The 24368-nt window shown below is 42.8% G+C and overlaps 1 protein-coding gene across 2 annotated transcripts in view; it reads left to right on the top strand.

Annotated features, from left to right (window-relative positions):
- The window catches only part of LMNTD1 (lamin tail domain containing 1), a 1465565-nt gene that overhangs the window by 1130092 nt on the left and 311105 nt on the right, over positions 1-24368 (top strand). For both annotated transcript variants that reach the window (XM_085652774.1, XM_085652773.1), the window contains exon 10: positions 12097-12338. In XM_085652774.1, coding sequence (XP_085508900.1) covers positions 12097-12338 — 242 coding nt within the window. The remainder of the gene's footprint in view (positions 1-12096; positions 12339-24368) is intronic.

Raw genomic sequence — 24368 nt, 5'->3', positions numbered from 1 at the left:
ACACTGCTGTCTAAGAAAGAAAAGTGTTCACCATCCAAGGCACTAAAGAAGAAAATGTTTCACTTACCTGAAAAGACAAAGATGGCGCACCAAAATGTAGTGTGGGCATTCATTTTGCGACATAACTTTTAGCATTGGACCTGATGATGGCCGAGATAGCTTCTATTCAGGGGTAATTGGCCAAATCTAGGGCTGTCTTGGAGTCCTTGTTTTGCACGAACTTTGTGGAATGGGGGCTCTTGTTGGCGGGGTTTCTGTTGTTGGCAAGGGGAGGCGCACTAGGGGGCAACACTCCAGACATGGTGTTTCACAGAAACAGAGCTCACACAAGCCAGATATGGACGATCGGGGCAGCTCACAGGCCATAGGTGGGGAGCACAGGCGGGCAGTGTCAGCCAACACACAGATTATTAAACCTACCTAGAGAGGCTTAACAGACTTCCACAAACAAGGCTGCTGGTGTTCACAAAATCCGAAGCAGGTCAGCTAAAAGAAATGTAAACAAAAGTACTGCTTTTATAGAAATAAAGCCCTTTTCATTAAAATTGGAGCAGGACGGTACTGCTTCACTTTTGACACCCGGTGCACATTGTATACTATGGAATTTCCAACATGGCGAATACGTGCACGCCAAACAATTTGAGACTGAACAACATCGTCCTCTCAGACCTCTTTCGTGCGCGAATGCCGAACCTGGAATTTAAGGAACATTTGGTTAAATCATGAATTCCAACATGGCAATTAGGTGCACGCAAACATTTTGAGACGGAACAACGTCGTCTTTTGCATGTGCAACGTGGTAATCAAGAAAGATTTGTTTAAATCATCAGAGTGAACAGAACAAATCTAATTAAAGGGAAGCCTTGGTGAATCACAAGCAGGATATGAAATAAGTAGTCCAGAAAGGAACCAGTCAAGTAAACTGTAGTTGGCTGGTGCTCCTTGGTAAAAAAACGGAAATTCGTATCGGAGCACTGGCCAATAAGGAGCCGGGGAAGTAGAGCAACAGAGGAGTGAACCAATGCAGGCAGTAGACAGGATTAGGTGGGATTACACTCTGTAGAGTGATTACCACAGGTCTTCCAGACAGCGCATGCGCTGCCTAGGCTCGACCTACAAAGTGGACAGACTCAGTCAGACAGGCACTAGAGAGACAACCGAGGAAAGTAGTGATCCAGGAGGAAGTGTTTAAGTTCTCTTTAAAAAGTGGGAAAAGTGCAAATGTAGGGCGTATTGGGATACCAGAATCTAGAATCACAACCAGAGAAAGACTGATCAAGGTCTTTTTTTTATTTATTGAAGTCAGGGATTTCCAAGAGAAGGCTGTTGGAGCTGTGAAGTTGTTGAGAACGCCATTAAATTTCTAACATTTTTGCTGGGTAATGGGAATGTTCAGAGTATAGGAGTTTATGTTATGTTTTGGTACGTTCCTTGTATTTTTATAACACACAACTCATCCGGAGGGTATCCTTGTGCTGAAGCAGTAGCTTTATCGGCCACACCTGCGTCGGGGGTGAGGTGAAGAGCCAGGTCTTCAGTTTCTTGCAGAATTCAAGAACATGGGAGGAGGATCTGATCTGCAGCAGCAGGTCATTCCAGGCTTTAGAAGCGAGGTAGGAGAAAGCACGACTGCTGGATCTGCTTATGCTTGTGTGGGGGGGGGGGGTTGAGTAGGAGTCTGGCTGAGCAGTGAGCCAATGTTATGTAAGGCATTGCATGTGTGTATGAGGAGTTTGAGGAGTGCTCATTTCTTGCAGATTTCGAGAACTGAGGAGGAGGCTCTGATCTGCAGTGGCAGGTCGTTCTAGGCTTTGAAACGAGGAAGGAGAAAGCACGACTGCTGGATCTGCTGTGTAGGGTTTTGTACATGTGTGTGAGGCGTTTGAAGAATGCTCATTTGTGGATTGGGAGCTAGTGGAGCTCTTTGAGGTGCAGGGGGATGTGAGTGCGGGGCAGGGGGTTGAGGGTGTGCCTGGAGACAGAGTGTTGAATGATCTGGAGTCTTCTTGTAAGTTAAGCATCGATTTCAACATAGAGAACACTAGACATGCCAGTTTATACGTTTATCCCCATCCATAGGGAGTAACCATAAAGAACGTGTAGCAGGGATGATATGATCAAAGTGGCAGGTCCTTGAGAGAAGACGTGCTGCTGCATGCAAGGAAGCTTTGAGAGGAGCGAGGTACATTTTATGGTGTGCTCCCCGAATATGGAGTCAACAATATCGATGGTATAGAACCTAGAGGGCAGAATATCAAAAATAAAACTGATAGGTAAGTAAGCCTAGATTTGTGCTACCTAACTCCTCATATATGTACCTACGTGGTACATATATTTTCAAGGTACCCAGATGTAGAGTCCGGAATAGCAAACATATAGTTCCCTATATACACTTACCTTTCAGTATTTTGTCTCCCTATATTCTGTCCTCCATATTAGTGTGTCACAATATTGTTGGTGTTGATATGCAGTAGTACAACCAGATTTTACGCCAGAGAGATTGCCATTTCCATAATCAAGTCTGGAAAGTACCACAGCTTAAACAACATCTTTTAAGTTTGGGTGTGGAATCCCCTGCATAGGTCTAATCTGATTGTTGTCTTTATTGCCACGGTATTGATTTGCTGTTGAAATCGGGGGCAATTATCCAGGGTAAAACATAGTGATTTCACATTTTTGATGACGGCCTGAGTGCAACTCAGGATCTGGGTAAAGTCCAACCTTTTCTGAACCGGGATGGAGAACAATTGGAATGAGAGTACTAAACCCTCTGTCCTGTTAGGATTGAGTTTGAGATGTTGAGCCCACATCAGAGCTTGAATACCATCACGAATCTAGGCTGCAGAGGTGATATAAGACGGAGAGGAGACCTTCAGGTACAGCTGGGAATCATCAGCCTATTGGTGTGTAAGATGCAAGACTTTTTGATGATATTACCCAATGGTTCATGAAGTGCAAGGGACATAACGTTTTCCTGGGGAACATCCCGATGAACAACGGCAGGGACAGGAAAAGAGCTCTCAGTTTTGATCATTTGCAAGTAGTTGGTTAAATAGTATTTAAAACAGCCAAGGGCCATATCTTAGAAGCCCATAAATTCCTATAGTCTGTTAATGAGGATATCATATTTGACAGCATCGAATGCCACAGAAAGTAGAATTAGCATGTATGAAGCAACTTTTTTTTAAAAAAACGTTATTTATTAGTTTTTATCCCAACAGTAACAAAAACAGTACAACATCAGGTTGCAGCATTTAGTAAACATGTCCCACGCACATAATTGCACCATAAGTATGCATTGCAATGCCATAATGATCATTCCTACCGACAGGCCTTTAAAAAGGATACATATATTACCCAATAGGCAATATCATTCAGCCGTGGAGTCAGATCCTTGCATATTCAATATAGGATGACCCTGCCCCTCCCCAGTTGAGCCATTCCCTTCCCTTGGCTGTGAGTTAGAATCAGAGACCCTCTCTTGGAGATATTGCTGCAGCCACTGCCATATATCGCGTGGCCTGGATGCCACCGGAAGCAATGTAGCATATAGTTCACAGTTTGTGTTGCAGTGGAGTATACTATTTAGCCAAGCTTTCTGTGTGGGGGCATGTCTGCTTCCCCAGTGGAGTGCCATCTCCCCTTTGGCCACCAATAATGCGATTGCAACAAATCGGCACACAGGTTTCAGGACCTCGTTGACATAGCCCAGCAGTGCCATCTCTGGGGTGGGCTGAATGGAATGGTATACTATCTGTGTTATTGTGAAAATTTCCCCCCAGACTCTGCCGATCCTTTCACAGCCCCAAGTCATATGCGCAAAGTCTGCCCGATGTGCGTGGCATTTGGGGCACATCTGCGGGCGGGATGGGTCATTTCAATTCAGTTTTGCAGGTGTCACATATGCCATACACAGGAATTTTAAATGAATTAACTTGTGCCTCTAGTTGAAGGATACTTTCCGTGTTTGTGTGCAACAGTATTCCCACTGGGAGTCTAATACTGGGTACCCCAAATCACATTCCCATGTTTCGAGAATCTTAGCATCTTTACTTGGGAAGAGGGACATGCTGACTTTGTATAGCTTGGAGATAAGGCGTTCTCCCCCCCGCAGTCGGAAATTCTAAGTGTTAGCAGAGGAATGTTTTCCGGCTCTAACGGGAACCCCAGGATCTGATCACGTATGCCCCTCACCATTCTGTTTAGTATGAACTGATCCATGAATGAAGCTCCCTGGAATCGAGCGCCCTCGGTATGTGAAAGCGCATGCCCCCCCGGTATAGTTCCCCCACCTTGCTGATCGAGTATTTAGGTGAGTACACACCGGACCACTCCCTCCTTCATGATCGGCAGCCATGGGTTGTCCAACAATGGAATAGCAAAGGAATAAAGCGGGCATCTGGCAGTCACGAGAGGTTGATTTTTCCATTCCCAGCTGGTCGTAGAAACCGTTTGTATTTCTTAGGGGACTCGAGGGAGGCCAAGAGGTAGTAACACCGCCCGTGGGGTCGGGTCCGCAGGATAGCCTCAGGCTTTGCAAATGGGATCCGGGCATCAGGGTAGTACCAATGGTGTGCAAAACTGCCCCGGGCCACTAAGTAATAGATTTGGAAATTAGGGACCCCGAAACCCCCCGCTCGTATGGTAGAGTCATTGTGTCCCAGCCGATTCTGGGTCTCCCGCCCCCCATACCAGCCTGATCAAGGTGGAGCATAATGTTTGAAAGAACGCATTGGTGAGAGGGATGGGAATGTTGTGGAACAAGTATAGGAATTTGGACAGTACCACCATATTTATAACAGCAACGCGTCCCGCCAGCGATAAAAGGAGTCTGAGCCAACGTTCTACTTGCGACTCCAATTTACTTAACGCAGGGCCATAATTCAAGCGTATAATCTGCTCTATGTCCCCATGAAGGTGAATTCCCAGATACTTTACCGATGTTTCACACCATGCCAGGGGGTAGTCGCAGTGCACCTTCGTTGTTGCTCTGGTTAAATGGAACACCTCAGACTTATTCCAATTGATGCGCAACCCAGAGACCCCACCAAACCAGATGACCTCTCTAATTATTGGTGCCAAGTTGTCTTGGGGGTGCTGAACGTAAAGTATGATGTCGTCCGCATACAATGTAATCAAGAGTTGTCCCGTTTTAAACTGTAGCCCTCTATAGAGATGCTTCTCCAGTAAGTGTCGAATTAATTGGTCAAGCGCAATGATAAAGAGGAGGACGGAGAGTGGGCATCCCTGCCTCATGCCACATGACAGCATGAAAGGTAAAAAGACGGTCCCATTTACCCGTATCCGAGCAGTGGGTTGTGTGTATAGTAAAGTGATGAGCGCAAAGAAACCCTTAGGCATGCCCATCCTACCCAGCACCGTCAGCAGGAACGGCCACTCTAGGGAGTCAAATGCCTTCTCGGCGTCCAACAAAGCAGCAGCCGCGGGAAGGTCAGGCAGGATGCGATGCAGCACTGCAAACAGGGTGAGCAGGTTCAAGGCCGTCGACATATGCAGAACGAACCCCGATTGAGCCGGCGAGATTATTTGCCCAACAAGGAGGGATAGCTGCGTCGCTATCATTTTGGCTAATATCTTATTATCAAAATTGAGTAATGAAAGTGGTCTATATGAGCCACATTCCAGTGGGTCCTTTCTGGGCTTAGGAAGGAGAAAAATACCCACTAAGCGTATTGTGGGTGGCAGAAGTTTGTTCTCAAGCGCTTCGTGATATACTTCAAGGAGATATGGGGCTAGCAGGCTTTTATATGTCTTGTAAAATCTCCAGTATAGCCATCGAGACCTCGTGCCTTCATGCCATTCATGGTATGTGCATGAATCAACTTTGTCAAGAATGTGTTCGGAGTCTTCAATGATTTGCAAGATAGCTATTCAAATGCTGCATCCAGCTCTGAAAGCAGACTAAAGCCGTTGAGGAGGTGTTTTTAAGAAATACAATGTTTCAGTTGATTGTGCAAGCAGCTTTCCACGATCTTCACTATGAAGAGTAGAATTGAGACAGGGTGAACATTCTTTGGTCCACCTGGAACAACTGATGATTCTTTTGTGAGAGGCGCCACATGGTCAACTTTTAACCAGTAAGGGAATACTTGTTGAGAGTTTGAGAGAGGTTGGTAAGGTTTACCCAATAATGCACAAGATCTGTATGCGACTCTTTAACGAAGTAGGATGGTAAAGGGTCATCAACATGGTTTGAGGGTTTAATATTGGCAGAGTTGCAGATAAGTACTGTTATGAGAGGTTTCTTAGAAACTACACATTTGTTAGGTGAGTTTCAGCACAAGATGTTGTTAGGGAAGTTAGGAAAGGAGGGAATGTATGATTCAATACTTTGATTTTGTAATTCAGTAATGTAGTAAGTTCTTCACATTTCATTTTTAGATCATCCATACAAAAAAAAAGCTGTAGGTTGTGTGTAAATTTTGACAATCTCAAAAAGCTTAATTTATACAGGAAGTAATTCATATTATTTTTCTGCACCTCAAAACATATTATACCCTTTTAATTACAGATTATTAAAGAAAGTAAACATAAAAAGATGAGCCACAGACACACTGTCTTAATCAGTTTAAAGTCCACATTGAGGTGCCTGGAGCTTGACCTAAATGTTATGTCTACAGCCCCTGTGCTTGGTACAATCAGCGAATAGTTGGAGCCAGTTCAAAGGGAACAGCAGGGGTGGATAAACCCACTGATGGACAACAACTCTCATCAGCTGGAATAAAAAAATTAGTGAAAACCTCTCATATTTAAGAACCACCCAACACAAGAAAGAGATCAAAGGGCAATAGTGGTCAGAGAAACCGCTTACTGAGAGAGTGCCAACAAGGTCGTTCAAACAGAAGGCAAGAATGGGAGGAAAATACTCCTCCTAGGTTAATGTGTTGGTCTCTCTGCTGCCACCCCTTGCCAGATTTAGTTTTTAGTGCTGTCAACTAAGGTACAGTTTTTCTACTGCCCTTACCGTCTGCTTGAACAAACTCTTCTCTATTATTCACACTAATCGCGAGTCATTATCTCAGCAAGAACGTTTGCTGTGCTTACTTCTCGGAATTCATGCTGAACACAGTGATGAATGAGGACACGAATTGCCTAAGTTACCAGTTGGTGAACTCTTACTACATTGTGTACTTACACTTTAATAGAGAGTTTGAGGACTTCTAATCTTGTGGCTATACGCTTTAGAATCACAAATAATCGGTAGCACCACTTAGAAACTCGTCCTGTATTTGAGTTACTGCTGCAACCGATCAGTTACCAGGCTTTGATGACCTTGGTTGCACTCATTCTTTTTGTGGCTGTGTGTATGTAGTTTTTTAACATGAATGTTTTACAGATACCAGCTATTTAGTTCCACGTTTTTAATCATTGCTGTAGTCAGTAGTTGACTGTGCTTACTCATATGGGGTAGTGATTTTGTAATGTATTCCTCTTATTCAGGCTTAACTGGCGATGTGCCATGTGTTGGTGCATGTGTATCAGTCACAGGTTCACATTTGCCCAGATGTTTGGATTGGCAGGTATGTGACACAGTTTCTTCGGGCCTCTGGTGTTTGCATGATCTTTCGTGCCACGGTCACCTTTGGTAGTCTCCTTAGGACTAGCCACAATGTATCTCTCTTAGAGCATCACTTGGTTGGCAGAATCTATTTTAAAACAATGGGATGTGATCGCCAACTGCTGTTTCTTGATTCTTTGCTGTAGGTGTACGAGTTTCCCTGATAGCGGCCTTTTTTGGGCTCTATAGCACGAATTCATTGGACAGTGCAAATTTCCATTGATTGATGTGTAAGTGAGAGGTAATAGAACTTCCATTTCAGAAGTTACTCTGTTTATATTTGTTCGCTTTTCTCTTGTGTGTTAGTCAAACAAGACAGATGACTATGTCTTGATGAGACCTGCTAAATTATACCAGATCAAAACAATGTTGACATCCCCTCCCCTCAGTGTCTCATGATTCATTAAATGAGGAGCTTATGTAGTTGTTTTCATTTAGCTGCAAACTTGCATTTAGACAACCTTTAGTCATAGTGTTTCTTAACATCCTTGTGAATATGATCACATTTTGAGCACTGTGACATCTGCACTATTGCTGCACTTTAAAATGCACTCAAATCCATTCCAATGACTATCTTTATCAGAAACCAGGAAAAGAGGTACAATCGATGCGTGTGCTCAGTTTTCGTGCCCATGGTCCACTTTTGTATTAAAGAAACGTCCTCAGTTGTTTGTGCAGCCTCTTCTTAGAGATAAACCTATTTCAATGGCGAAGCAAACTCATAGGCTACGAAATCCAGCTTTTTCCTGCTCAGAGCTTTTGGTGCCAAAACCAATGGCTTCAGTGGGAGATCAATGCCAATGTTATAGAAGAAATCCTACCACGGTTTCTTACATTGTATTACCTGATCACATCTGACAATGTCAACACGTACACAGACACATAGATATACTGGTTACATATATGTCATACAATTCTATATTTCTCGAGCCACTGGGTATGCAGCTAAAGGGTGATGTTGCTTCTGCCTGTTTTAGTGTCACACTCTAGGGAAAGGCTCTTATGAAAGTAGGAGGAGTGTTGGGTGTTTTGTAAGTGAAGGAGCAAATTGAATATTTGAGGCATCTTGTGGAAAGGAGTCAGAAATGGGTGAACGAGTATGGTAATTAAAGACAATATGATTTTTGATTGCATCAGTAGCATATATACCATTTTCTATTCCTTAAAATGATCTCTAATAATTGTTTCAGATTTAAGGAATTTCATTTGATATAGGCCATTATTCCTTGAGCAGTGTTTGAACAAAAGTCCATTGCATGGCTTTGGAATTCTTTGTTGCCTTGATATTTTATGTTTCTGGATGACCTTGTGAAATCTTTTTTAGCAGTGAAACTGAAAATGTTGCTTTTCCAAGAAAGAGATTTTTATATAGAGTTAAAAGACATGAAAGTAGGACTTTCGGGCCACATAGGTGGTGAAATTAGTGACTGGCTAGAACGTTGGTCAGCAGCTCTCCGACCAAATGGCTGTGGACCCGACATATGAAGAGAAAGTGCTTTTACTGTGTACACTTCTGTGTATCCCTGTCCCCTGATTAACCAGACATGCCTGGTGGCTGAATCGGTGCTGTGTTCTCATAGTGATGAGGAAAGGTTTACCAGCCACTGCCTTCCACCCAATTGTGTGGTTTGCGGCTGGAAGGGGCAGCACAGGTGAGAGGCAAACGTTACATATATGTCAGGAAGAGAAGGAAATGCTCTCCCAAATCTTAACTAACTGATGTTGAGCCTAGAGCAAGGACCAATCAAAAGACCCACTGGCTGGAGGTGCCAAGCTCACAATGGACAGAGGCGGCAAACCTGTGGTGGATAGACCTGAAACAACAGACTGAGACCTTAGCAGGCATGCTCACCATGCTTTCTGACGGTAGCCAAGCAGACTGATAAACTGCATGAGGGAAGAGCTCAAGTAATAAATATAGCTTCCTCTAGGGCTGGAACCTACAGATACTTGCTTTGTAGCAAGGAGCTTACTGTCATAAATATAAAAACGCAACAAAAAGTTACAAATTCGAGATAGGAGGCGTGTGCGCTGCGACACCAGATACCATACAAAATAAGCTCTACGAAAAATAGATTGGTTAGTTACAGGGAAAAGAAAACCTTACATTCTGCTACTGAACCACAGAGGAGGGTGAAAATAGTAACCTGAATTTTTTTCACCTACTCCGCCATCCTGGTTTTGTCTTGTGCTTTGGGCCCTTGACCGTTACTTGATGTTGAATCATTACCCTATCTCATGTTTGTCTAACTGACTTTGGTTGTTAGCTGAACTGTCTAGGTTGCTTTTTCCTAAGTGTCCTCTTACAATTGTCCTGATGATGGCACTGGTCAATTAAACCACAGTGGTCAAAATGTTTACTTTTGTCTCTCTTACAATATGGAGTGCATCATTTGTTGAAATTGCATATGCTTGGAATTTTTGCCTGGCTTATGATAAATCACCATATGATATGTGATCAAATGCAATGCAATCTATTGCTTTTGCTTGTTTTGTCATATATCTTTTTATATAGAGTATATTGCACTTTATGTTCACCCACCAATTTTGCTCTGCGGTGTCCCACTATATGCATTGCGCCGATACAATACGATTTTATTGTAAAATATAAATTGATTTACACATATTCAGCAGTCTACTTTTGTATTTCTTTTTGACTTTATGCATTTGGGCTAACTTGTTACATATTCTCTGTTTTTTTTTTACCATACTCCTTGTTGTATGGTTTCGACTTTCTCAGTAGGAATTGTTTGTTTGTTGGACAACATAAACATTGGGATTGCGCCAGACTGATTATATGCACCCCCTCAGGATATGTTGGCCTATAGACCTACTAACTGACAGTGCCACCATAAGTACCCCTAAACCTAGTATGGTCACAAATGGTTTGTGCAACCTCAGAACATGACAACCCAGACTCCCCAAGGAATTGTGGTAACAGATCTAGAACCTTTTCACTCAGTCACTCATGCTCACTCAGAGATTTTTTTGAATCATTGTAATTCTTGTATAAAAGATTTGAGCTGTTATGGTTAATAGACAGAAGCAAATACATGTGATTAGCCATATAAGACGGGAGAAAAGGGTAAACGATTCCACCGTTGTGATATGGTAATGTATATATGCGGGCATATAAGCAATGGGTATAGTGTCCTCCTACTATGCGCTCTTTAACCTAGTTACCTAAGACGGGTGTCCTGCCAAGAATTCCATACTTGTTGATCTAACTCCCCATTGCCTGAAGGCAAGGTATGTGCGTCTCCGTCTTGGTCACAAAGTGGACATCACTCCTCCCAGAGGGTAAACAGGAATCAGCTAGACTGAAGCCCTGACACAGCATACAAGCATGCATTGACAGCGGAGTGCTCATCTAATTTGAGCACCGAAATGTGTCCGTATTTATAGTAACAGCAGCCATGCTTCCCTGTCAAGGCTTCAGCTGCGCTGACATTGTTTATTGTCTTTGTTTTAGACCTGTCGCCTCATGGACGTATAACAAACAACAACATTTGCACAATGTGTGTCTAGGCCTTGTACTAAATGTTCAAGGTGTCATGATAGTGTACTTACAAAGTAAGCATGTAGTTTCAGAGAAACTAATCCTGAAATTTCAATTAAGTAAATGTGTGTCAACTGTCATCATGTAGAAAAGAAGGCGACTAAAGAAACCTGTACGTTTATTTCATGCATTGTAATTACCATGATTTTTAGAGTTATTGGGGTTACCCCGTCAAATGTTACACATTATCCAGTGCACTAGCCAGTGGTAGTAGAATTCACTCCATTGAATTATCCCCCTGTGTGTACAAGGTACACTTTAGTAATACATAAAAATAAGTTTTCTTCCCTGAAGCCATATATTTATGCTCTGTAATACACATTTCAGCCCACATGTCATTTAGTTTACATGCTACTGGTGCAATTGCTGGGCCAGATTACAATGGTTTTGATGGAGAATTAAATACACCGCTTTACGGTACGATTTTAGGGGCTGAGCGCATGCACTACAGAACTCGATTGCAGTGTCCCAGTGCATAGAGCCCCAATACCAGAAACAACTGAGCCCAGAAAAAGCAAAACATCCAGGTTGATCATGTAGAAAAGGAAGTTTGCCACATGCATCATCTGAATTTTGAAAATCTTTCCACTCATTAAAAGGCAAATGCTTGTAATAAACAATGAAGCCATCTGTGGTAAATCACAAAGCTCTTGTCATGTGATCAGTGGTAGCAACTCTTTTGGTATCCCAGGCCAAATCCAAGAACAAATCTCGATTATGTATCAAGCTCCACTAACAATTTACATCCTTTAATAGCAGATGCTTCCAGTTAATAGACGATTGAAATAATCAAGAGCAAATCAGTCGCCAGATTAAACAAAACTATGTGTTTAACAAAGTATAGAACATATAAGAATCTTGTCAGTCATGACTTGTTGAGAAAGCTACATGTTTAAAGTTTCAGGATTGAACATCTATTTCTGTTAATATATTTTTTTGTTCTTTTGCAAACCAACAGTATGGAACATATACAGATCCAACAGCCCTCAGGAACACTTAGTCTCCCAACAGTCAATTCAAGTTGCTTGACAGACTCATCACAAACTTCATCTCAAAAAATAGTTCCTGAAACTCCTAAGCCCTTTTTGCCTGATGTTGATGCTTCTCTTCTACCGCCAATAAATGCAGTTGCATCTCCGAAAACGTCTGCATCTGCCAAACCAATGGGAACTCTTGCAAACACCGAGGATAAGCGATTGGGTAGGTCTTCAAATATCATATAGTATTTCATGGCTCCATTTTCTACCAGTAGTAATTTTGTATACTTTTTATATAGAGTGCAAAGATAATCCATTGACTTTAACATCTTAAACGCTTATGATTTACACGTATGCATTTTGTAGGACCCAAAATCTGATTAACACAGGAAATGCTTTAATTGGTGCCCAATCAATCATCAATAAGTCTAGCCAAGGTTTTAAAGAGACCCGTGGATTACCCTGATTCTTTGGAGTCCTGATCACTGTGTTGTTGTATTATAGGCCTGACGTATCAGAGGGTTCTGTGGTTACAAAGTCTGCAATTTGCAAAATCACATATATTGAAACTGAAAGCCCCTTAGTTTCAATGTACAAAATATACATCACAAGTTATATATGTTTTTGTGACTTGCAGCGTACACATTGCATTCACCAATTGACCAAGTAGAAGCTGTCCATGAGAGGCAACTTCTACTTTGTGAATAGGAGCTAGGGCATTGGAGGGAGCACCCAGCGGGCCAGGGAATGCTTCATGTTTCCCCACCAAAGCTTTAAGCATCCTACCTATTCTTTTAAGTTTTATTTGACAGTACAGCAGTCTACAATACCTATTGCTTACAATATACATAAAGTGGGCTTTAAGTCAACCCCTTTCAGCTCCTAGTTTACTTGGATCAGCCTCTTTCAACCATTAGCTGGAGGGATTGTCAATCACATTTTAGAATCAACCCAGGCAAGTATTTCTTTATTGTCAGTTTGGTGTATTATTCTGCCCCTATGTGGTTCTTGCATTGCAATGAGGGACTTTTTAACATCTAAAAAGTACACTCAACCAACAAACATTTTGTCACTTTCAATTCTTTAATGCATCCATGTACTATATACAGAAATCCATCTCTTTTGTACTGCAGAAGAAGACATTTTTGAATGCTTTTGTCATACTCAAGTGTGAACCTAACCCTAAGATGGCCCTTTTGTGATTTTTATCACACAACTAATACCACATGATCACCACCAATGCTACAACCAGCAATATTACGAATGCCACATCGCCATTATTAACGCACTTTCACCAATACCATTACAAGTAACAATACCACCACCATCACATCACCACATCAACTTACCCACCACCCTTGACACTCACAGTACCCCCAGTTATACCAATACTACTACTACTAACTTTATCAATATCACCATTAAAACCACAACCACCAATAACATCACCACCTGACAACACCAGCACCACCACCAATATCAAAATCATCTATCTCACTACCCTCAATATTACCAGTACCACCAGCACCAATACCTCTACCTATACCAGCATCACTACCACCGATACCACACAACTAACACTACATCCACTAACACCCTTTGATAAAGCCAATAAGTCTGGTTTTAATGTGCTATCAATTGTAACCACTATTCCTGCCTGTGTTTACCCACATTGTGGCATTAAACCCAGATATTTTGGTGTTTCCAATGCTTGTTTTAATGAAGCCTTTGTCCCTTTAAGGCACTGAGTTGCACCAGAAAAGAAATGGCATTTTGCAAATATGCATACAAGCCTACTGTCCATCGCGGGCCCCCATTCCTACATTAAAGGGCAGATTCAGAGGGATTCACAAACGGAATTACTGCCTCTACATTACTGGGACAGAGATGTGGCAAATGCTAGTGAATGGCATTTCTGTGCTGTGGAAGATTTGTACATCATCACAGTATAAAAATAATCTCCAGTTGCATCGCAGATGAAGCATAACATTGCATTGTGATTTGACCCCAAATTAGTATGTTGGGTCCATAGTCGTATGCAAATGGCAAATAAGGAGATGTGTAATATAACACATGGCATGTTTTACCATACAGTTCTCACCATAATAGTATAGGTCAGTCGTTTACAGTTGAAACATTTAAACCAGAGAAATAAACATCAACAAAGTTATGAATATATCAAAGGGATGTATTTAGACCAATCTTACCAAGATAGATTTGGGACTGGCTTACACTCAGGACGTTTCAAGTATAACTCAACAGACGCTATCAAACATGTAAGGAAAATATTTCAAATTACAATTACTTGATGGTTAACATTTCCTTTTGTGCATTTTGAAGTAAATCTATTTAATGAAGCTGAGTAATAAACTTTCCTTTCTCGTATTAATCACTTGCGCCTCTATGTACTACGTCGCAGTGCTAAAACTCTGTTGGCCCCACAGAACGCACTGTGGAACAGTACTGTTACTGGTTGGTGGGTGAAATCATTATTAACTACATGTGTTTTCCTCTGGTTTTCAAGTGACTTTATGTCCCTGTGAGGCCCACGGACTGGGTTACTCTGACTACCCAGTGGTAGAAGTTAGTAAACAGGTAAAGATAATGACCAGAGAGTCGCAACTAGCTTACTACAGCATATCAATGATTGACTTCTGGCTTTTCTTGTCAAGTTGTTTTTCATCTTTTATATCCTACTGGCTAGCTATGAATACAATCTCTCTTAGTCAAAGTACATCTCCAGAGTACAAAAAAGTGGCTAAGTACCACTTTTAAATTGATATAGTTTTGAATATATATTCCAAATTCACAAATAAAGAAATTGTTCTCACGACTCATCCGTCTGATTCTCAGACTTCGAACCCTCAAAGAACCTCTTTTGTGAAGATCTCCCCGAAGGACTCTGAGACCTTCTTGATTCACAAAACCCAGTCTGGCTCCCCTCTGGACATTTGCCCAGCCCACATTCTCCAAGGGGCAGCTCAGTTCATTAACCCAAAGATCAACTCCCTTCTTAACCTCTCCCTCGAGTCAGGCTCAGTGCCATCATGTTGGAAAAAGGCACTAGAAGTTCCTCTTTTAAAAAACCCCAACCTGGACCCGTCATACCCTGTTAACTGTAGACCCACCTCTCTTCTCCCAGTTTTTGGAGAGATGCTGGAGCCTTGGTCTCCTCAAAGTATCTGGTAATCTAGCGGTTGACCAGATACTTTGAGAAGGCCAATGTTCTATATCCTTCCCAATCTGGTTTCCATGCTGGCCTCAGCACAGAGTTGGCTCTCTTAGAAGTGACTGATTTTCTTAAAACCCAACTTGACCTGGAAACAAACTCTATTGTCATTTTGCTTGACTTATCTGCCACTTTCGACACAGTGCTGTATGACATTACAACGGCTGAGGAATGAAGGAATAGTCTGAAGCTTTTGGAAATGGCTAAAATCTTTCCTTTCCAGCAGAAAGAAACGCCTTACAATTTTTGCCTAAACCAGTTAGAAAATCATCACCCACACTTTAATTGCATCAAGACTTGACTATGCTAATGTGCTGCTTCTCATATCTCCTCAATTACGGATTAACAGATTACAGTGGGTTTAGAATGCAGCAGCCAGACCGGTTCTGAACAATTCAAAATGTCAGTCAATATGGAACACCCTGAAAACCTTCCACTCTCTTTCTATTAGCCAACAAATAAAATTTAAAACTCTCATGATTACGCTCACGGCTTCTAAAATGAGGGGCCACGCATACATCTGTGACAAAATTAAAAGAAATCCCCCCCTAGAGTACTTAGATCAGCTAACCATAATTTGTTCTGCATCCCTAACATCTATCAAGCAAGTTTAGGAGGCTGCTCTTTTACTTTTTAGCCTCAAAATGTTGGAATCTTCTCTCTGACCATATTAGGAGTATAACATCAGAGGCCGCCTTTAAGACCCTTTTTAAGGCACATCTCTTTGACAAGATTTAATATGGCCCTGCTCAATATAGTCTGAGATTCCCCTTGCCTTGCATCTTGCTACAACTTAGCACTGGGACGCTCCCGTTGGAGCAGCTGTCACACTCTATAAATTCTGATCATTCATTCATTGTAAGAAATTGGGATATTGGTTGAGGTGGGTGGAAGTCCCACTCAGGCAATAACCACAACTATTTTCAGGCTGACCCACAAAAGTCACTAAATTAACCTGTGCTTAACTCTTTGGTAGCTTTGAACAAAAGTGGTCAAGCTTAACTTAGAGGTAATATATAACGTATTTATGCAACACACAAACAGTAGTAAAGTGGTAACACAACACAAGAAAAATCCCAAACCAATTTCGATACATAGAGTACATTTTAACAAATATTGATATAATTATAATGATACCAGAATGACAATAAGCCAGTCCACGTTTTAAGGAGAAATAGCTCCTAAAAGCAGAAAGCACCACTTTTTATCATCTGGTCGTGCTAGACTGCTGGAAGTCACAAGTTCCAGCAGACCACGATGGAGCATAGACCAGATGCATGGACCAGGTTAGTTCAGCTGAAAAAGTTACCTTCCCAAAATCTGGGATGAAGAGTTCAATTTGCGGTGGAGAAGTCTACAAAGAGCAGGGAGAGCACCACAATGGTAGTCTCTGTAGCATGTAGAGCAGGCTGGGTGGCGTGGTCTGTCCTCACTGTAGTGCATCGAGCTGGTCAGACGTCACGGAAGAACATTGCTGAAGCTTCATGCTGATGGTCACTGTGGGCATAATTGTTGTAGCGCAAAGTGCAATCTGGCATTGCCTGTCATTGTTGGCGGTCGCTGTAGCAGGAAGAGTATGGTTCACCAGAACGTTGCGTTGATGGCAGTGCTTAATTTGTGCCTGTGGTTTCCGGTGCTTAGCACCGGCACTTATTTCACAGGACCAGGTCTATTGAATCTCAGGACAATGGTTTTAATTGCCAAGGCTTGATGGCGAACCTGCTAAGCTATGATACTTGGATGATGGTGAGTGACAATATCTTTCACACTGCTCAGCAGCAGGCATGTTAACATTCCAGTGCTTTTTTATGATGATGTAAACCTGTGATCAGCAGGTTCGACACAGGTAGGTATCTGCAGCAAGGGCATTAACCACCCTAGTTATAATACCAGAAGAGCAGAAACCTGCTTCATACAAACAGTTGCTCCAATGGGACTTTAACCCTTTGTGCTAGTCTTACAGATACATTTATGTAGCACACTGTACTTCTTGCTTGGGACAGCCAAAAGGTCACACGTTTGAATCTCGTTGTGGCAGCACAGCCTTTCATACTTCTAGGATCACTAAATGTGTATTTAATAGTTGGATAATAATAGAAAAATATATGATTTATACTGCCACTCAACTGTGGTACAGATTGCTATGTAAAAAAAAAAGGTTGTGCCAGTGTGTGACTCACCTCTAAATATTTGTATTGTGATTGGTTTGTTTTTAGCCCATTCGCAACTTTGAAATCTGCAAACCTGGGAACTAATGCTGGCTCTTGAACCCACTTTATCTAATTCTGTTTTCCTGGCCTGGTCAGCTGTGTCACTCTATCTCTGTATCTCTGATCCGATATCTAACAAAGCCCAGGGTGCTAGAAACCAGATAGACTCAGAAGTACTACATTAATTCACATTGTGATGCTAATCGTTAGGGCTTTTATATATTGCCAGCTTATAGGAGAAAACAGCACATGGGTGGCATTAATGGATGCTTCTGTTCTTCATATAAAGCATATTTCATTACTGCTGCCCATTTGTTGTCTTAATTATCCGTCAGTTAAGCTTGGTAAATATCTCATCACGATACAAAGGCTAATTCACTGCCATATTCAGTGGGTGGCCCGCGGTCAGGAGTTGGGTCGATAGCAGTTCAGGGTGTGAGGAGGACAGGCCTGTGCAGAGTCCAAAGGAGATGAAAGGCGAAGCAGCTCAGGCTCAAACATGCAGCACAGGAGAAGAGCAGAGAGTGGCAGCAGAGAGGGTGGCAGAGAGGAGCAGAGAGCGGCAGAGAGGAGCAGAGAGGGCAGAAATGGGGAGAGAGGAGCACAGAGGGCGGCACAAAGGGCAGACAGGAGCAGTATGGGGCAGAGTGCGGCAGAGAGGAGTAGAGAGCAGCACAGAGGGGCAGAGAGGAGAGAACAGGAGCACAGAGAAGCAAAGAGGGCAGAGACAGGCAGCGAGGAACAGAGTGAGGCAGGGAGCTACAGGGTGCCAAGAGGGCTCAGAGGGCAGACACTAGCATGCTGCAAAGAGCAGCACAGGGTCTAAAGGGGAAAGAGAGCACTGCCAGGCCTAGGGCGGTGGAGGGGAGAGAACACTGCTCTGTCCACTAGGGTGGAAGAGCAGCACAGGGTCAAAAGGGAAACAAGGAACAGTGCCTGGCCTAGGGCAGCGGAGGGGCGAGACCACTGAAGGGTTCCAAGGGCTGGGGGGCCAGCACAGGGTACGGATGGGGCCAGAGAGCATCGCAGGGTAAAGAAGTGCTGGAGACCAGTACATTTAAAAGGCAGCTGTTTGAGTGCTTACCATGTGTGCTCGTGATGGGCCTTTGTGTCTCTAACCGTTGCCCTAAATTACCCTGCTCCCAGCATCTGAGTCGTGCTGCACGTCCTGGGAAGTCAGTTGAGACAGCTCCCTGCACACCCCAAGGGATTTTGATCTCTGTAGTGACATCACAGGGGGCAAGATCAATTGATGTATTTGTGGTGGCATGATCATTATTCTCACTAGTAATTATAAAACCAATTGATACAACTTTTTCTGGTCAGGAGGAGGAAAAAAGCTCGGGGGGGGGGGGGGGGGGACAGTTGGACAGAGCAGGCTCCAAAGTCGTACTGAGGAAGGAGCGCAGAGTGAAAAGACCAGGGAACCGCAGAGTGGGCAGAGAGAAACACAGGGTTCACTGGGAGTTGGGAGCAGTATGGGTTCCTATAGCAGAGGGTGGCACAGAGTCCAGGAGTAGGAAGCACAGGTTGTAGAAGTGGCAAACAGTACTGGCTGAGGAAGTGGAAGGCAGCCCAGAATGAACGACCCAGCACAGTGAGTAGTGCATTATCCAATGAGGAATGAAGCACAGGGTCAAAGGCAGGGAGCCAGGGAAAGGACCAATGCGGAAAGCAATCCAGGGTCCAGGAAATCAAAGCCTGTCTTTATAAAGAGACTACTTATGCACTCATTAGGAGTTTGTCATGTGTGAGTGAGGTTTCACACGCATGCAATGAGTGCAGTAAACCCAGAAGATTAGCTGGATTGCCCCATATATGTCACCTGAGAGTTAGACTGCTGTCTAAAGCCTGGAGGTTTATGTTGTTTGTTGAGTAATAACTCTTTCAGGGGACTGGCCTAGTTCCTTGTAACTTGAGATACAGGGCCAGATTTGCTAATTTTCAAGCAATATAAAAAAAAAACTAAATTTGCAGTGCTGCGTTGCACGATGCAGAAAAAGCAGCAGAGGTCCATATCTACTAAGTTTGGCCTGCTGCTCCGCACTGGCACTCTAATAAAACTGCCTTGCATGACACACCATGGTGTAGAGGTGAGTGTGCATTGTCTAGCATAGCTTTTGTACAAGAAGCATACTTTTCCAGTACAAAATTCTGTTCCTAGACAAACTCTAAAGGGCCCCAGGCATTGGATGTGTACTGCGCACTTCAGCACTCATGCAATGCGTGGGGTGTTTTGAGACATGAACACATTTCCACTTGTTAGCACCTGCTTCAATGCGGTGTTATTTTTTTACGCAAAGACAAGTCTGACATCTTAGCAGGTGAAGTTTTACGTCAAAACCTATGGGGGTGTGCACTGATCCGCCCAAATAACAGAAGCAATGCAAAGCAGTGCAAAGCTCTGTTTTTTACTCAGAAAAGGGCACCTTCACAGCACAAAACATCATTTACACTAGAGACGGAATACCTATATATCGCTTCGTATCACATTGCAAAAGAGCAAAGCCTCAGTAAATGTGGGCCATACAGTTTCTGTGTCATACCAAAGCCAGTCTATGTAGGTTCTGTGTTACCTGAGTATAGATCTGCTAGTTAAAGTCAATGCCTAATAGTGTGAGATAGTGCTGAAGTTTGAAAAACGAAACTGCTATACTTTGTGTGCAACACTCTCTTCGGTGTGAAGAAATCTCTTGTGAGATCAGTGGAACTTTTGAGATAGTTCTGCTATCTAAAGCTAAAGTTGGAACATTCCGTAACTCTTTAGGTGCAGCTCTTCTGGGAGGCCTGAGCCTGCAACTTCTGTTGCTTGAGGAATATCTCTGCTGTCTAAAGACAAATTGTAAGTCTGTTGCATGTTGTGAGGCCTTTTCACTGGGGTGGCAATTTAGGCAGGTGCTAGTGAACTCTAGATATGACTGGGGCCCCATTAGGATACCTTGAAGAGGACTCCCTAAGGTTTTGTTACACCACTGTTTGGATGGTGTGAGAAGGGGAAGAGGCACAAAGTGAGGCTGTGTGATTTTTGCCACCTCCTTGCACGTTCAGCTCTTGGCAAACACTGCACTTTGTTTCAAAGGTGAGAAACTGCCAATCCTTGATAGGCAACGCTTAAATGTGGTGCTTTATGTGAGAGAGGTGGGTGCAGGACTAAGCTTCTCCTCTGTGAGCTTAAAAAAATGGTGACATTCTTCATGGAGTGGTGGAAATAACCCCCTGTGAATCAGGCTGCATGAAATTGGGTTGCCAGTTACCAAGAGTAACAAAACCACTATTTGTTGCTGTTTTAAGAATCTGCAAAAACCCAGCCATGAGACTAAATAGCACTTTGCACTAAGCAGCTTCCTGAGCTCCGGAGTCATTCCGGACTGCCTCAAGTTGGCCAAGTCACACCACTACTGAAAAAAACAGGCTTGGACACCAATGATTTGAACAATGACAGACCCGTCTCCAATCTTCCTCTCCTGGCCAAAACTTTGGAAAAGTGCATTCTCCTCCAACTGACACAACACATGGACAGCATCAACCTCCTGGACCCCCACCAATCGGGCTTCAGAAAAGGGTGCAGCACAGAGACAGCGATCCTTAATATCATGGATGATATACACAAGTCCCTCGATTCAGACCAATGCTCCCTTCTCATCCTCCTGGACCTATAGGCAGCCTTCGATACGGTTTACCACCAACTACTCATTAAGGTACTCCAAGAAAGGTTAGGGGCTGAAGAGGTAGTCTTACACTGGTTTGGCTCCTTTCTCCAAATTCGCTCTCAAAGAGTCAAAATCAACAACTTTACGTCAGACCTTCACCTTGTCAGCAGAGGCGTTCCTCAAGGATCAGTCCTCTCCCTGCAACTATTCAGCATATACTTGGAACCCCTCACCACCATACTCAAAAGATCCAACATTCCCTTCCACCTCTATGCGGACGACACCCATATCTATCTTGAAACCTCCTCCATTGAAGACATCCAGAGACTCAACGACACTCTTAGAGAAGTCCAACACTGGCTCTCATTAAACCACTTGAAATTGAATCAAGACAAAACGGAAATCCTCCTCATTTCCAACAAAATGGAAGACCCCCAAGTCATAGAATGGCTAAAAGCAATTCATGCTCTCAACGACAATCTCTCCCTGGCTGACTCCGTCAAATCGCTGGGAATCACCTTGGACCCTAAACTAAGCATGGTCAAACAATTCAAGAACACAGCAAAGAGTGCCTTCCTCAACCTGAAACTACTAAGCAAGATAAAACCCTTCATCCTGACCAACGACCTCAAACAAGCGACACAATCCTTGGTACTTTCCAGATTGGATTACGGGAATGCAACCCTCACAGACACAGCAAAATCACACCTAGCTCCCCTCCTATCAACCCTTAATGCAGCTACGAGAATGGTCACCGGAGTAAGAAAATATGACCACATCTCGCCCGCACTCAGAGAGTTGAAATGGCTCCCAGTTGAAATGCGTGCCAATTTCAGAACTGCCTGCCTCACGCACAAAGCCCGCATACCTGGCCTCCAAACTCACGAAGGCCAGTCATACAAGGAGCCTCAGGAGTTCCAACACTCTACTCCTCATCCCGCCGAAAACCCGTAAACAAAACAACGCAGCACGACCCTTCTCTGGAAATGCACCCAAAATCTGGAACTCCATCCCAGTTCATATCAGGACCATCCCCTCCTTTCCAAAATTCAAAAGGCAGCTAAAAGACCTATAATACCTGTCTGTTTAATACTGCTATAATATGCGTTTTCCTCTTTACTAAGTGTTGTAAAGTGCTCCGATACCTTCGGGTCTGGCTAGTGCTATATAAAACTCAGAAATAAATAAATAAATTGTATTTATGCATTTGTAACCTGACTCTTGTCTTTTATTACTTAATTATTAGTCAAGGATCCTTAACTCAGCGCTCAACTCTTAAAGTATGTGCAGATAATGGCTAAAAAAACTGGAAATAGGTGATTCTACTTATTTATGTACCGGCCAGAACATTAAAATAGTGTTGGTGCTATTAGAAACCAATCAGGTGGCAACCCTAGAAAGTGCAGTGAATGTGGCAATTACATTTGGGGTGGAGGTTTGAGGGGAGGGGGGTATATGCTCACATATCAACAACAACAGGGCAGACTCTATTGAATTTTGTGCTTTATTAGTTCAAAAGTGCATATGGAAGCCTCTATGAATGTAGTTGAATGTCTGACTTCATTTTTAAATAGGTGGCAGTGGGATTTTGTGTCTCACAGCCTGATCATGTATTAGAACTATTTGTTTGAAGCATGAGAGCCTGATTCTCCATCAAAGTTTATTCCTGATGGTATAACTGAGACTTTATTATCTTTTATCTAGATTACCTATTGTGATGCAACAAAACATCTTTTGGTGGCATAAAATATTAACACAAATAAAGAATCACTATTGTCTTGGACAGCACAGCTATGCATTGATGAGACAGGCCCAAGAATGATACAGCCCTGTCACCCCTCAACTTTACAACATTAATTATTGTATATTTAATGAAGCATTTCTCTCCCTGAATATCTGCTTTTCTTCCTCCCCTTCACACCTCACTCCTTCCCTTGTCTCCATTCTTCCTTCACTTGCCACCCTACGTCCGCGTTTTCTCATAATTGCTGCCTCCCCGCACTAACTGCTTTTCATTATCCACCTTCCCATCTTTCCCTTCCATTCTCCTTTCATGCGATCCCAGCTGTATGATCTTCTTCCCTTGCCTTTCTTCACTTTTCACTTTTTATTCTCATCATGTTCCACTCCAATCTTGCACTCCCCATCTCTGCTTTCCCCACTTCTCTTCACAGTCTTTGTCTACCGTGCCTATCTTTGCCTTCAGACCTCTCCTACTTCCTCACTCTCCCTTTTATGTTTTTCCTTTTTGCCCATATCTTTTTATCCACTCCAGGAATCCATGTTTGAGCTGAGGGTCATAAATTTAAATCTTGGTGTGTCCACTCAGTCTTTAATCTTTCTGAGTCGATACAATTAGTGCAATTGAGTTGGATAGCAACATTTTTAACTTGGTGTCAAGACCCTCACTGGTGAATATGTGCTTTACAAACATACATGTTGTGTTAAGGACACAGAAATGTATTCTAATCTTTTGTTTTTCTATTTCTTTGCAATATTACACTGTCAGTTTCCCTCTGTCCCTCCTTTACCCAGTAACTCTAGACCTCCTTTCTTCTTTCCATTCTTGCTTCCTTACATCCTCATTCATTCTCCATCCTTCCTCCCTTGGTGCATTATTTCCTTCTTCCTTCATTTGTTCTTTACTTTTTTTCCTGCTCCTTCCTTTCTTATCCTTAACCCTTCCTTCTGCTTTTCTTCCTCCATTTGTATCTCTATTCATCCATCACACATCGTTCACTTCCTTTCTCCCTTTATCCCTTCATTTCTTACTTTTACATTCTTTTTGTATTTCCTCCTTTTTCATCTATCACTCATTAATTCCTCACTCCAGTACTCCCCATCCTGCCTGCATTTGTTGCTGACTTCTTCAATGTATTCCTTCCTTCTTCCCTTCCTTTCTTTTAAACAGCACAGTACAATCACATTTTCTTTAGTTTGCAAAGCTGCCTCAAGTCCTCGAAAGACCTTTCCAAAAGCTGCATTTTAAGATGTACACACGTTCTCTAATTTGAGTTAACTTTTGAGTTGTTGTCATAGGCTTTCTGTATGTTATATTATAAAATGTTATATTTATTTGCATGGGGCACTAATCACACAAGAGGGTATGCAGGTGTATAGGTATGAGGTCCCCAAGGTGCTCATGTCTTCAGCTTCTTGCAGAA

Source organism: Triturus cristatus, chromosome 4_1 (assembly GCF_964204655.1).
Source record: "Triturus cristatus chromosome 4_1, aTriCri1.1, whole genome shotgun sequence".
NCBI classification, from domain to species: Eukaryota; Metazoa; Chordata; class Amphibia; order Caudata; family Salamandridae; genus Triturus; species Triturus cristatus.
The sequence above is the reverse complement of the archived record's forward strand: the minus strand, read 5'-3'. Positions and strand labels throughout refer to the sequence as shown.